The sequence below is a fragment of the Pezoporus flaviventris genome, unplaced genomic scaffold, assembly GCF_033815535.1.
Source record: "Pezoporus flaviventris isolate CSIRO_AGI_PZ_B2104156 unplaced genomic scaffold, CSIRO_AGI_Pfla_v1 ptg000001l, whole genome shotgun sequence".
Taxonomy (NCBI): domain Eukaryota; kingdom Metazoa; phylum Chordata; class Aves; order Psittaciformes; family Psittacidae; genus Pezoporus; species Pezoporus flaviventris.
In genome coordinates this window covers 64,097,422-64,112,350 of record NW_026892549.1, presented here as the reverse complement: position 1 = coordinate 64,112,350, position 14,929 = coordinate 64,097,422, and the positions used below count along the sequence as shown (strand labels likewise).

The 14,929-nt window shown below is 40.5% G+C and overlaps 2 protein-coding genes across 4 annotated transcripts in view; one reads left to right on the top strand and one right to left on the bottom strand.

The window, feature by feature from the left end:
- LIMS2 (LIM zinc finger domain containing 2) overlaps window positions 1-7,521 on the top strand; it is a 31,631-nt gene extending 24,110 nt beyond the window's left edge. For all 3 annotated transcript variants that reach the window (XM_061462533.1, XM_061462542.1, XM_061462524.1), the window contains exons 6-10: window positions 485-635; window positions 1,582-1,674; window positions 2,526-2,574; window positions 2,755-2,830; window positions 3,638-7,521. In XM_061462533.1, the coding sequence (XP_061318517.1) occupies window positions 485-635; window positions 1,582-1,674; window positions 2,526-2,574; window positions 2,755-2,830; window positions 3,638-3,785 (517 nt within the window). In that variant the 3' untranslated portion in view covers window positions 3,786-7,521. The remainder of the gene's footprint in view (window positions 1-484; window positions 636-1,581; window positions 1,675-2,525; window positions 2,575-2,754; window positions 2,831-3,637) is intronic.
- A 15-nt stretch (window positions 7,522-7,536) lies between these two features.
- Window positions 7,537-14,929, bottom strand: part of MYO7B (myosin VIIB) — a 50,542-nt gene continuing 43,149 nt past the window's right edge. The window contains exons 44-50 of the mRNA XM_061462452.1: window positions 14,757-14,844; window positions 13,373-13,479; window positions 12,734-12,919; window positions 11,813-11,929; window positions 11,036-11,119; window positions 10,252-10,371; window positions 7,537-9,594 (exon numbers count right to left, since the gene is read on the bottom strand). Of these exons, the coding sequence (XP_061318436.1) occupies window positions 9,511-9,594; window positions 10,252-10,371; window positions 11,036-11,119; window positions 11,813-11,929; window positions 12,734-12,919; window positions 13,373-13,479; window positions 14,757-14,844 (786 nt within the window). The 3' untranslated portion in view covers window positions 7,537-9,510. The remainder of the gene's footprint in view (window positions 9,595-10,251; window positions 10,372-11,035; window positions 11,120-11,812; window positions 11,930-12,733; window positions 12,920-13,372; window positions 13,480-14,756; window positions 14,845-14,929) is intronic.

The following is a 14,929-nucleotide window of genomic DNA, read 5'->3' as shown; positions in this document are numbered from 1 at the left end:
GGTCTTCTGGTGCAGTCCATTACAGTGCTGATACCTGTCTGACCTGAATTACTTACCATGAAGGCAATATAGTTGGGCCACAGTACTGCCCTTATTGGCTGTCAGTGCTGAAGAATAAAGTAAATGGCTCAGTGCTGAGCACTACTAAGATAGTCCTTGTACCTGAGCTAGCCCATTCACTTGAGTCTTTGCATGATACATCATTGTTCCACGTAAGTGTACCTTGTATTTCTGCCAGAGTATCTACCTGAAGATACAATATTCCATGTATATTCTCTTGTCTGGCAAACTGAGAAAACAGTTTTAGAAAGATGAGTTGCCAATAACTGTGTTTCAGTAGCTTAATTTACTGTGTCTGCATTTGTAGCATGAATATTTCCATGGGTTAGGGTTAACTTTAAAGCTTAGTCTTTCAAAACTTCATATCACACATGAAAGAGCTTCCCTTGGTGTTCTTACTTCAGTGCCATATTTGTGTTTTCAGGAAGGAGCTGACTGCTGAGGCCCGGGAGCTGAAGGGAGAACTGTACTGCCTGCCCTGCCATGACAAGATGGGAATCCCTATCTGTGGAGCCTGCCGCAGGCCCATTGAGGGACGAGTGGTCAATGCCCTGGGAAAGCAATGGCATGTTGAGGTGAGGCCTCTCTGAATCTGAAATTTCCTTCAGGAGACATTTTGGAAGAGAAGCCACCCCTGTAGCCTCCCCACTACCTAGCCAACGCAAACCCAATGCACCAGCATCTGCTTGCTAATAAATTTACCTGTTTATTATGATGTACATGGATATATCCTCTCCAACCCCGGTTAACAGGTTTGTAACAGTATTAAGATTTGTAATTTGGCAGAGCCAGTGCAATTCTTGCTTTTTAAGTCTTTTCAGCTCATTCTTTCTGTAACTTTCAGCTGAGTTGTAATAGCTTGTTCTAACTTTTTTAATGGCTTATGTTTTTAGTGATTTAAGCCTCCTAGAGCTTGAACTGGGATGCTGCTGATTTGAAGTACATTCATATCAACCACATTTCATGTTCCTGTTTCTCCTCTCTGACACAAACAAGATAGTAGTCCACAAGTCTATTAGTAAAAAGGCAATTGCTATTTCATCAGGTCTTCTACTGATCTTTAATACAATTCTTAATTGCTATAGTAGACTAAGTATTTCCTCTTTTCTTTTGCTTCTATAAAGATTTTCTTATCTGAGTATTGTTAAAACATAAAGGGGTAACAGTTTTAAACTAAAACACTGTAGATTTAAATGAGATATTAGAAAGAAATTTTTCATTATTAAGGTGCTGAGGCGCTGGCACAGGGTGCCCAGAGAAGCTGTGGCTGCCCCATCCCTGGCAGTGTTCAAGGCCAGGTTGGACGGGGCTTGGAGCATCCTGCTCTAGTGGAAGGTGTCCCTGCCCATGGCAGGGGGTTGGAACTGGATGAGCTTTAGGGTCCCTTCCTACCCAAACCAGTCTGGGATTCTGTGATCAGGTGTCTCATATTAAGCCATGATTTGTAGCCATGCAGTTTTTTTCCCTGCTGATGGAACACTTGTTTTGCCTGCAGCTGAATGTCTTTTTTTCATTTTACAGCATTTTGTTTGTGCCAAATGTGAGAAGCCATTCTTGGGTCACCGACACTATGAGAAAAAAGGACTGGCTTATTGTGAAACCCACTATAACCAGGTAAATTCTGCCATCTATCCTGTAGGTACTTGCTCTGACTGGTAAATACATTTTACATATGCAAAGCTCTGCAGATTTTGCATACTCTGAATGTGTAGAGGTGATGCAGTATTAAGAAGTTAGTGAGATTTAACAGAAAAAAACAGTTTTTCGTGGTAGATATGAAAAGTGATGCTGAGACAGAATAAAAATGTCATAGGGATGTTAATTTTTCTTTGTGCCATTGACAGAATAAAACCACTGACCATGGTTTGTGATTAAAATCCCTGTAATTATACTCCAAAACTATCTGTGTGTTCTTCGATAATTACTTGCTTCTACAGGCCTAAGACAAATGTTTTACTGTCTAAAGCACAAGAAAAGTATGTTTCAAAAGACAGTCAAATCCTGTTTTTTCTGTATGGCTCTACTGAACAGCTATGAGTTTGGTATTTTCTTCTGTCAGATAAGTTAGTCTTATAAAAGTGTTACTCTTTTGAATGTAGCTCAAGGTTTTATTTTGATGATTGTAACCGAGCAACAGGAGATGTTTGTCTGCAGTAAGGATCATACTCTACTGATCCTTTTTTCTCCAAATTGCCACATTTACAGGAGTTTAAGATAACATAACAGTAGTAGAGTGTGAGGCATCAACAAAAAAGGTTGTGTACTATTTAGTGGTAGAGATCCAAAGGAACATAAACTGTTTGGCAAGTGTATGAGAAGTTATTCAGAAGATTTAAATTGGTATATCTGGGTGCTGCTGCAACTGGGAATTCTTTGCTTGTTAGGATTTAATGTTCACACCAGCTGTGTAATTTGGGAGCCATGGCAAGTCAGTAATATGAGTTCCTATTTCTTTTGCTGTGCAGCTCTTTGGAGATGTCTGCTACAACTGCAGCCACGTGATAGAGGGAGATGGTAAGATTTGTTCTCTCCTTGGTTTAGGTTGCTGTCCTTGTTCCATTTGTTAGTGCAGCTGTTGCAGTCCCACAGTTGCAAAGCATCAGTGTTTCTTTTCACATCTGGCCTCATTTGAATTTGGATACAAATCCAAATTCAAATAATTCAGCAATTTCCTCTTATTTTGTGCTTTTGCAGTGGTATCAGCTCTTAACAAGGCCTGGTGTGTGAACTGCTTCTCCTGCTCCACCTGCAACATCAAGCTTACACTGAAGTAAGTCAGTGTTTACATTTTGGACCATATGAGACATTTGCTTCTAAGGCAGGGTATCGGCTTGGGGGAGCCATGAGCCAGTGCCTCTGAGAGGGGCAGTATACCTTTGCTATGAGGGAGTGGGTGCTTGTAATTCACTGATTTCAGAACTCAAAGGGAGCTGGGACTCAGCATCCTCTCTAAAATATTTTCCTTTATTTATCTGTCCTATAAGAAGATTGTGTAAGAGGAGAACTCATTCAACAGTACAGAAAGAGGGCTCTGAACTTCAAGTAACTGCTTGTCCTGAAATATGTGCAGCTTCCCTGTCTCCTTAGTCTGGATGCTCCCCTCAGTGGCGTTATTTGCAATTACGTAAATTACTTTGAAAGAAAATGTGATGCTAGTTACTTTAAATATGTAGAATAGGAACAGAAAGCAGTCCTACATTTTTCCTTTCTTGGGTTCAAACCCTCAGCCTACTATGCTGAGTTGACCCCACTGGCCTTGTACATGAAGGAGCTCTAATTCATCACTAAGAGGACCTTTGAAGTGATGCTTCCATGCTGTGATAACAAAATTGCTATTCTAGGCTGCTACATAGAAGTATATAGCAAAATCTTGCTCCTTATTTAACTAGCAATACTGAAGATGCTAGTTCACTGATAAGAAACCAATCTCTGTACTTACATGACCAGATGAGGAAGCGAGTTGTTTCATACATGCAGTAGAATAAAAGCAACAGCATTTACAGAGATGCATGGAGACTTAGTGAAGCATGCGGTTTGCAAATAGCATTTTAATAGCCTGTTGTCCTTTGTGTTAAAGGAATAAGTTTGTGGAGTTTGACATGAAGCCTGTATGCAAGAAGTGCTATGAGAAATTCCCTCTGGAACTGAAGAAACGCCTGAAGAAATTGTCAGAGCTGACATCCAAGAAGGCACAACCGAAAGCTCTGGATTTAAACTCTGCTTAAACAGGTCTGTCAGTCTACTGACTGCACTCTTACAGTCATAAGCTGCTGTGAGCAGCAGCTGTTGATTACAGAGGCAATTACTAACAAGTGAAACCAAAGATAAGTAGTACCTTCCCCTTCTTCTGGTAATGTAGCTTTCATGTTGACTATCCCTTTTCTCAAGCTGTTATCTATTAACACTGGCAGAAAGAGAAATATGATTTCTGCTTGAGCAGTTTACAGGCTGGTTATTAATTTTCTAATAACAACTTATTCTGCCTTGTGAATTGTACACAGTCTTTCCTTTCTCAGCTGAACTGTAGTTCTCTCCAGTCCTCCATAGTCTATTCCATAGAATTTGGAAACAGCGGTTAAGTGTAGGGATGGAAGAAATGTATGATTTGCTGTTTTTCAGTTGAAGTATAAACATTTCTAGCCCTAGGTGAAGACATTTAACATGTAGACAAATATTCTGAAAGATGTCACTCTTTGCTACATGCAGAATGTTCTGATCTTTCTCCAGATTCTTACTGAGCATATATGGATGCTCTGCAGTCCTTCTGGTTTGCAGGTTTACCGGGAAAGCCCAGGAAGCAATAGTTATGGCATCTATGCTGCTCACTTGTCTAACTTAGGTCCAGTATTAAGGCAGCTGAAGAAGTTTGCTTTGCTGCTTCGCTGCTCGGTACTAAGGAGATCTCAGTTGTCAAGGCCTTACCAGCCTCTCCAGGATAGTTAGGCTCTCCTTAATGAGGAGGTTGCTATGGTGAAAGAAAGATTTTTGTTAGAAACTGACACTATAAATTTTCTTCATTTGTTCTCTACTACTACATGGGAGCTTCTAATGGTCAACACAAAGTATGTCCTCTCCACTGGCACAGCTGACATTTCTTGAGGCGGTGTGGCTGGAGCCTCGGTTATTCATTTGCATGATGAAATCAAATTGGTAATATGGTGTCAAGCACTTCAATTTCCCTGTCCTTCTCACTTCATTTGAAAGATGAGGGCACACTTGTTGGTCATGCTTCAGAGAGCCTAATTACATTAAGGGGTATCTGATATTTATGGCTTGTAGCAAATGTGGTCCTATGCAGGAAAAAAAAACCCAGGACATATTTCTCTTAAAAAGTTCACCCAAATAAGAGGTTTCTATCACCTTTCTTATTAAGACTTGAGTGTACTTAAAGAGAGGATCTCAGACATGAATCTGTACATCTTAACCTATAGTTCCGCTGTGTAGTTTTGCCTATTCACTAGTGAAGTTTCTAGATCCTGTCTCTGCTATAAAAATTGTGTGAAATTTACTGGGTTTGAACATCCTTGATATTTCTTCAGGGGTGAGCCATCAGCAGTGCTGTTCCTGAGTTCATTTGGGTGTTCTATAATCATGGGGAGCTTCTGAGACCTCCGTAGGTGTCCTCCATAGTTCCTAGTCCTGAACTAAGCTGAGCAGCCTGAATAGTTGAAGTCTCTGCCTGCCCTTTTACAAGGTCAACAGGATGAAAGGCACTGGAGGACTGCTGTCCCTTGCATGATTTAAATCTTCCAAGAAGCGGCTATTTTAGTAGGTCAAATGAACACAACAGTTGGGCCTAGCCACCAACCTGCAGTCCCAAGAGAATTAGCTAGCAAGAAGTTAGAACTTCCTCACTTCTTGCATGTGTGAGAAGCAACTAGATTGGGGCAATAATCTACCTTAAAGTTGCCCTCACTGCCATCACACCTTGCCCAAAATATATCTAAATTAGGTAATAGCTAAAGCATTGACAGCTGTTCACACACTTGCTGTAGCTACTACCCATGAAATTGCACCAGTGATACCACAGCAGTGGTGGGAAATCCTTGTTAACTCTGTGCAGGTAAGAATCCCTCATGTGAGACCATCTCTTAGATACTTAATGGCTTTGCTAATTCAGATTCCTTCAGCCGCTTTGCTTTTTGGTGCCATAACCTACCATAAACTTTCAAATGGGATATACTGCATCTGCTATAACACTGATGAGGGGACAGGCCTAATCCTAACAGTAGAACTCTTCATCCTCTTCTGAACAATATACACTGTAGCTTACAATAATAGTAGCTGCTTTTGTCACTGCTTTAGGAGACCATGTGAGTAGTCACTTTTCTCTCACCAGCCTTTAAATAGTCTGTAGTTAAGGGCACAAAGAGCAGCATGTCTTTTGGTGCAGTAGTATGTGGCCACTGCAAAGAATCTAGGTTCAGTTCAGTATGCTATGCAGAGTCTTCTCAGCATGAAGCATTCAGGTCTGTTCCTATAACTTTAGTCACAGGGCATGTCTAATCCTAAATCTGAGCAGCTGTGTATCTTCAGCCTTCTGGAAAGATGTGGATGAATACATAGCCAAGTAGCTACTGGTAAATATGGAAAGACTATGTAACTAGCAGGCAATAGGTAATATTCTTTCAGTGGCCACTTTCAAGTTCAGCAATGGAAAATGCATGTATGTAGAGGTGAATGGAATTACTTTTGTACTGTAAGTAGAGGTAGAGTGTGTACTCTCACTTTGTCTCATATTTGCAACTCAGACCTAATAAGCTTCAGTGTTCAAAGTATAGCTGATACTGTCTTTGATGAGCTGTTGGTTATCTAACATTTGGATTAAGTCCTTATCTTTAGAGCATTTCCCAAATTACTGGAGGGAAAAATATCCCTGACCTCTGTATTAGCGGAGGGTGATGTTCCCTTAGTATTTCTTAAATTAGTAATGTTTCACCATTATTTTTCTTATATTTCTGCTGCCCATAGCCTACAATGTGCAGAGTTATGGGAGTGAGTATTACTGACATGTCTTTTGTGGGATAGTGGAATTGAAGGAGTTGGAAAAATAACTATAAATAGTTTAATAAAAGTACCTTCCCCTACTTCAAGTCCACTTCCTAAAAACTAAGTAGAATATAGTGCAGACTTAAGACTTTCCTTAATGTGTTGCTAGGATAACAGGTTTGTTGGTTGTCAGTTTGTTTGTTGGTTGGTTTTGGGGTATTTTAAAAGTTAAGGGCTTGGTCAGAAACAAGCTGCATGTTTTTTTCCATTGCTGTGAATAGACATGCTGGCCAAATTCATCCTAAGTATCACACCACTGGAGAGTGTAGATTTACATCAAGGTTGAACTTGGCTCAGAAGTCTACGCTTACCAAAAGCTGTTGTCTCATTATATACATCTATACTTTACATTCATATTTATACATACTGAATTAAAATCACTAATATTCACTGAATACACTTGAAATGGTTTTGCTGTTAGAAACCACACTATGTGAAGCTTGTTTGTATTCAAAGGGTATGTTAATCACAGTCTTTTTACAGCAACCAAATCTACTCTATAGGGTTTGCATCCTGGTGTTTATTTTTACAGCAGTCTGTGCAATGTAGGCAAATACTGTTCAACCTGTGCAGAGTTTCTAGATGGTGTGTGTTTTGTATTGTGATGTGATTGACACCTTTTTAAAAGTGGTTGGATGGTGAAGGAATAGGTTGCAGGCAAACATAATAAATGTAGTTGCACTAGTCTGTAAAGCACTGTTAAGTGCTGAGGATGGTATAGACCTAGTAAAAAAATTAGCAGCTACTTGCTGCTCAGGCTGTTCAGGCCTTGATGAGCAGTGTGGATTCTGCACTGTGTGGAGCTCTGTCGCACATTGCCTGTGCTAACCAAAACGTGATTGTGGATTCAAATGTTGTAACACTGTCTCTTTTTATGTTTCTATAATAAAGTTAACTGTAACACATTTTAAATCTTCACACACAACAAAAAAAGTAAAAAAGTTGTGTATCGTACAGTGAAAGAAAAGTCACATTTGGAATGCTGAGCCAGAGAGCACTACACGCCCTGAGGAATGCTGGGGGTTGCCCAAATCTGATGCAGTGGTGTGGTGAGCTCATGTTTTGGATCTCTGCTGCTTTTCCAGTGATGTGTTGGTTGATGGGATATTAGCTTTTAAAGGCTGTGCTGTACAAATCATGTTGTAGGCGAGTATGATTCGTGTATATACAACAAATCGTGTTGTATGGCAAATAGATGGGATGGTTTGATTGTTTACAGGCTGTAGCGGATATTTGGTGGGTTTAGGTTACATGAATATAGAGCAAATACTCCATTTCCTTGTTAAAAAAAGGCATTGTGGTTGATTTTCTGCAGTGTTTATTTAAAAACCAGAAACAATACAGTTTCGCTGCAAAATTTCTTTTTGTACAGGTGAAGTATTGAATGCTTCTTACATAGGATGACAAAACAAATCATTAGTCTCAGACATTTCCATTGCCAGCAATGGTCACTACAGCAGGAATATCTGATTGCATGCAAACCGATCAACTATTCTGACAAGTATGGCACTCATATGCACAAAGAGAGTGGGGCTCTTCCCTGCCACCCATGTACAAAACTCCTATCACCGTTTGAATTTCACACACACACATCAGAGGGAACAAGAGAACCATTGTGCATACCTTGGCAAATTAAGAGAGATCTAGCAGAGCTGCTATTCCAGCCCTGCCAGGCAGTGTCTCAAGGAACTTGATGTAAATGCTTTAAGACATGTCCGTGTTTCACTGTGAGCAAGGAAGGGCTTGTTGTTGAGGAAGGAATATTTATTCTCTGATGGGGTAAGTGTCTAAGCTTAGAACCACCACAGTGTGTATGTATATCCTTTACATACTCTGGGAATGCTATGGTTCCTAAAGGGCCAAAGTTGTGTGTTTTCAGAGGTCTGAGATATGAACAAGTTTTACCACTCAAAGTGCCTGCTAAACAGGAAATAGAAAAGATCAGGAGAAATTAAAACTGTTAATTCTTGTCTCATGAAGGAATGTCTGCATGACTCCAAGCTGAGAAAATTTTTGCAGAGCAGAAAAGTCTCTTTTCAGCAGATGTCTGTTAGACTGCATTCTTCAAGTCTGACTTGCACTGAATAGCACATCTGTAACTTGAAGTAGGAGCAAAAGTAATGACCCAAAATCCAGACTTATTTCAGAGTTTGTTTATGCTTACTAGAAACTGCATAGTAGAAAGCAGTTGTTACCAAGTACATTGCAAAATGTAGAAGGAAGAAAGAAAACTAATTTAACCAAGGCAGTGGTAAACCAGTGGACAGTCTGCTAATTTAGCATCACAAAGGAATGACTGTTAAGATTCTGACAGTAAGTAGCTGTCATAGTCCACGGTAGCTTACAGCACGTAACTTAGTGATAAAAGGATGAAAACCAGCATCTTACCCTTCAAGGTGTTCAGTTATCCTACTACTAAAGGGCATTTCCCCACGCTTAGAATTTCCAATAGGAGGAAAAAAAAATAACATTACCTTTGTTTGCAAAGACTCGAGGGGTTTGTACATTTGGTAAGGGCACATATACAACAAGCTGGCATTTTCTTTCCAAAAGGAAGACAACTGTTAATGTGTATCTCTCCTTAAGAACAGAGGAAATTTAGAGGCTTTCATATTACGGTTCCTCCATCCTCCTGCCTCCATATTACATTAAAATCCAGCTGGACTTTCTCTAAATCCATAATCTGAATGGAATTCTTATACTACATCTAAGACAGACAAGCATTACAGATGCTTGAAAGCACATGCCTACTTGAGCTTCTCTTGTAGCATTTCAGTAACACAGTTCATTCAGTGTGTGATCACAAGACCAGTCATCAAGCTCATTAAACGGCATTTCTTCTGGGAGATGAAATTACAGGTAGTTTGGCACAGACACAGGTCATGGGTTCTGTTTCTGCTCTCAGGCTGAGAGGTGCTTTTGCTTGTTTACAGCATTCATTAGCAGGTGAACGTAGGATGTTAACAGGTCATCCATTTTGTAACCCTGTCAGAAAAGAAAAAGATCTGACATCTCTCAAAATGCTCCAGAAGCAAAAATAACTATAATGTCCTCCCTGTTTTATTTTCTTCTTTGGTTCTTCCCTGTCTCCTTGTCATTCATTCTATAGATTGACATCTTATGCTTAGGAATCCAAACTTTTTTGTGAGAGAAGTTAGCCCTTACATGTTTTCCTTTTATATTTACAAATTTACCTTTAAAAATGAATACGGTGATGCTTGTCTGAGAGTGTGGGCAATCTGAAACCAATTCTTAAAGAAGCGATACCACTCAAGTGTAAAACCTTACAAGGATGGCATTACTGTATAGATGGATCGAACCATGCATGACAAAAAGTCTCCTACATAGTATTTTGGGTAAGTACAGTCTTTCCTTAATGTCTCAGATAGATTTGGGAAGAAAAATTTGCGGAATTACTATTTTCATGTGTCTCTGTGGCTTACAGCTTTGTATCGGATGTCATTAAATAGCACTGAACCAGTTTTAAACTTCAGTTTTATTGACATAGCAGTGAATGCTTTTTGTACCTGCACTTTAACATCTGTTTTGACACCAGTGTTTTGTAGCAATTCTGGATGTAAAGGAAAACATAGACTCATACATGCAAGTTTCTTGTGTGTAAGTTGACAAAACCCTTCTTACCAGAGATGTCTCACATAAGATCCGGCTTCCTCGTACCAGGTTCCCTATTGTCATGTGAAAGTATGTGCTCCCACTGCTCCAATTGGAGATTTTATTGAAGGGGTAGACTGTTAAAATATCCTGTAAGGGGAAACAAACTGAGCTCTAGAACATTTCTCAAATGAAAACAGGCTGTTACGTGAGAAAACCTGTAAAGCCAGAGCATTCTTTTCTTTCCCACTTCGTTTGTAAACACAGTGGATCAAGGTAGTTCTTGCATCCAGACTAGTGGTATATTGTATTTTCACCAAGTTAAGTGAGTGATTGCCTTAGCACACTGCTGTTGTATTTGCAATGATCTAAAACTCACTGGCTATTTGTTTTCCTATTAGAAGCAAATAGTGATATTCATGAACACTTCTGCCTGGGAACTTAGGACCAAACTGTTTGGATTAGAGAGGTGCTAAACAGTGTCATTCGACCCGGTCTTTTAGACAACTTGGCTTTCCTGCAAAGCATTTGTCTAAGGCAGGTTCCCTAGTGCACTGTCCATCATCTGCCTTTGCCCATGTCCATCATGATTACACTTATTTTTTTCAGAGATGTTCTGTACTGTTTCCTTGCCAGGAAACTGCAAAGAAGTGTGATGTGAGGCAGTAACATTTCCTTCGGTTTCACGGAGAGAATAAATTGAGGGACTCTTATCCTCTCCTACCATTCAGGGAGAAGGTCCTTGTTGCTGTCCCTAAATTAGCACAGTCAATTAAATCCTTCTTTACACAGACTCTTGAGAAGCAACTGTTACCTTTGTCTTCTGATGTATCAGTGAGACTCCTTGCTTGTTGATTGCAATCAGCACAATCTCTGGGAAATTTGGCTCTGAGGTTTGCTATAAACAAGTAACAGAGCAAGTTAAGTAGAAAACGAAGAAATGATCCGTATCAACTGCACAGTGACCTTTACCAGTGTCCAGTGCTTCTCATTCTCTCTACCAGATAAACACTGAAAGAAAAAGCTCTTCAATATTGTGCAGCTATTGCTAAGGATGACTTTTTTGGCCATATATTGATGACTTGAGCAGCTGTTACATAAAAGCAGAATCAGATCCATTATTTCCTAAGCAATCTGATGATAGGATTAATAGTTGGTTGCAAACCAGTTAAGAACCTAGCAAAGACAAATTAAAGGTAGCAAGTGGGAAATGATTCCTGGAGGTATCCACTGCAGAATGAGAAGATCAGCACAGTTCTGTTTTGAGGGAAGAGTCCCCAGAGACACAAGATTTGGCAGCATTTTGTTGTGGATACCAGTGATGGGACAATTAAGTATCTACGTAACTAAAACCTCCCTACAACTACTGCATAGTTGTAGTATTAGGTATTATGACTAGAACAACAACATAGCCAGTAAATAACAGGCGTAGTTCAGGATGGATAAAAATGTCACTTTCAAGTAACTGAGTTTTCCTCAGTAGATTATGGGAATTCAGCTTTATACTTACACAAATATGGAATTATAGTCAGTCCATATGCCCCAGTGCTGGTCTACTATCAAAGCCATTCATCCAGGCCTTTAAACCTACCTTCACCTCAAAGAAGGCTGATCCAAATGTTGGCCACCGGTATACCATTTTCAAGAAGGCAATCTTGGCCTCATCCACAGTTTTTCCTTCATGTTTACTGTATGCTGCAGTAATGCTCTGTTTAGAAAAAAGAATACAAACCCCATTCAGTTGGAAACAGGCAGGTTTCCAGTGTCCAGCATTAGCACTAAAAACAGCATCAGATCATCACCAAGATCAGTCTTTTACCCACAGCAACAGTCAGAAGACTGAAAATGAAATAGCCTTGCCATGGGACAAGGTAGAGTCAGACCCTCCCCAGTGTCCCTTACCTAATGAGTCCAGGAGCCCAAGAGAATGGATTTGAGGGTGGAGGGCAATATGGGATGGAAGAAAAGCAGTGTTCAACACCCACAGATATATATCACATTTTCTGCTGAAACACGTAGGGTGAATTTTCCCTCTGTTTGAAGCTGTGTCCTATGTCTTCCTCAGTGGACTAAGTGGTAAGTACCTGCTGAAACCTTGCCTTCTGGTGGATAAAAGACCTTTTTTGCTGTGAGTAGCATACACATGGTACAAGGTGACTGATGTGCTGGCCAAGCTATGAAAAGTTTAGCACACATCTTACTTTTCTCTTTCCCTTCAAGCTCCTCAATCTCCAGTCCCATCACTGACTTTCCTATCTCTTAACTCTTCTTTTGGGGACTGGAAATAGATTAATATCTCCAGGAGAGATGCACATTTCAAACAGTCATCCAGGGCTGCAGATACCTTTCAGAGCTTTGGTAGAGAGGATGCAAAATCTGGATTCTAAGAGGCAAACCAGCAACATCCAATAGTGTCCCTCCATAGTGCTTTCAAAGACTGTCAGACTGAAACTCTAGTGTGGATTGATTTCTCTGTGCAAGTAGTGTAATTCATGAAAGCTCATGTTCTTACCTTCTTCCACTCATCTGGTGAGATTACTCGGAGCAGATTGTCTGGCACCAGCTCCTTCAAGATTTTGGGGATGATTGCCAGCTGTGTGTGGTCATTGTTGAAGCGCACTTTATAAATCAGCCCTGCAAGCTGGACAGCTTCATCCTTGGAACACTTGTGGTAGCCTCTGAGGTACTTTGGCAGCTCCTGGAAGAGACTGGCTCTGAATCCAGACAGAATGGGCTGAAGCAAACACTGGCTTACACATTCTAAAGCTGTGAGGTCAGGATGTGAGTCTTGCCAAACACAGTCCGAAGACATCCCAAGAACTTTTGATTCCTGCAGGTTCTCTGGATGATCTTTAAAGGGTCCTTTCCAACCCAAACCATTCTATGATTCTCCATACAATTACAGAGCAAGATTAGCACCTCCAGAGAACAATTACATGAGGGAGCTGTGCTCCTAACATAAGCAATATAGCTAAGTTGTGAACACTGTGAGAAATAAGCCGCCTTCTGGGGCTGAGTTGTGCTCTCCAGAGGCATTCCTCTGGAGGCTCTATAATGCAGGCCTCGGTAATACTCCAGCAGACTTAGCTTTCTCAGGATGATTTCTTGGATCACATTGCCTGTTATATTTATGCTTTAAGGAGCTGGTTACCTGGTGGTAATGAAAAATTGAATCAGCTTTCAGGTCCTTCCCAGGAGTTACATTCAGCCACAGCTTTCTCATGAAGTACACCTTATAAGCCACAGACATAGCAGCCCCTAAGGAAACAAGATCTTGTTAGTATTCTCTGTGCGCTTCAGAGTTGTGCAGTTTTTAAATAGCTTGTGAGTTTCTTCAGAAATGTAATTCTGATCTTAATAGCAACAAAAAAAAAATGCTAACAAAAAAGCATAAAAGGCCATCCATTTTAGATGACCAAGAAAGTGATTAATTAATTAGTGATTAAGATAAGTGATTAGTTGTCAGTCCCTGGATACTGATCATGCAGTGGTCAGTGCAAGCTCTTCAGAGATGGAAGAAGAAACTGAAGATGCCTGCAATACGAGTGTTTGTTATTTCTTGGTGCTCATGAGAGCTGCCTGCTAATGTGCAGCACATCTGAATTCTGTTATACTGATGCAGGTACATTCCCTATAGCCATGTTTATAGAAATGAACTGTGATTTAGTGTCCCCCCATCTTTATGCTGTGATTTTCAGAGCTCCTAGCAGCTGTATCAGCTGTCGGAAGAAGAGGGAAGTCTTAGATACATAGTGCTTCAGGAGGTTTTAATGAAATAAGCAAAAGTCAGGACAAATAAATATGAAATTTAAGGGGATTTTGATGTAGATTTCAAAATGTATGTTATACATAGAATCATAGAATAGTTAGGGTTGGAAAGAACCTTACGATCATTAAGTTCCAACCCCCTGCCATGGGCAGGGACACCTCACACTAAACCATGCCACCCAAGGCTTCGTCCAGCCTGGCCTTGAACGCTGCCAGGGATGGAGCATTCACAACCTCCCTGGGCAACATGGAGGTAAATTGCACAGAATTGCTGTCTTTAGCATTATATTGGTTGATATACTGGCAATACAACTTGTGCTTTGGTATCATCAGGTAATAACCTAGACAACAATTTTGTAATAGCCCAAGGAATGGGAGTGACACTGTGTAAATAACATGTGTCGGCTGATAGCTGACCTGGCAGTGCATGAGCCTTGGATTGTCAAGAGGATCAGCCTATGAAACTTGTGTGTTTGGGATGCAACAGGTAAAAAAAAAATCTTTGGTACTAATTTAAAATCTCTGGAGAGATCCCCCAAAAAAGATGTTCTGATGTTTCTCATAGCCAGTGCTTGGCTGCATCCGGTCACTGGATCTTACTGCTGGTGCAGGCAGTAGCCATGCATCTACAAACAAAAAAGTTACAATAAGGCTCTGCCACACACTTCCCAAGATGGAGTAAATCCTACTAGATAAATTTGCTGCTTCCCCAGTTCAACACAGCATCTCATGCACCTTCTTGTCATGCTGGCTGGCATTCTCCTTACCATCTTTCCCTGGTTTGTTCCTCCTGTTCCAGTCTGTCACCTGCCTTAGTGAGTCAAAAAAGTAGTCTGCTTCATTCTGACTGATCACCTGGAAGAGGCCAAGCAATGAAGGGGAGAAAGGAGGGATTAGCAGGTCGTACGTAGTACTGCCTGTGCCAACATACCCAAACATC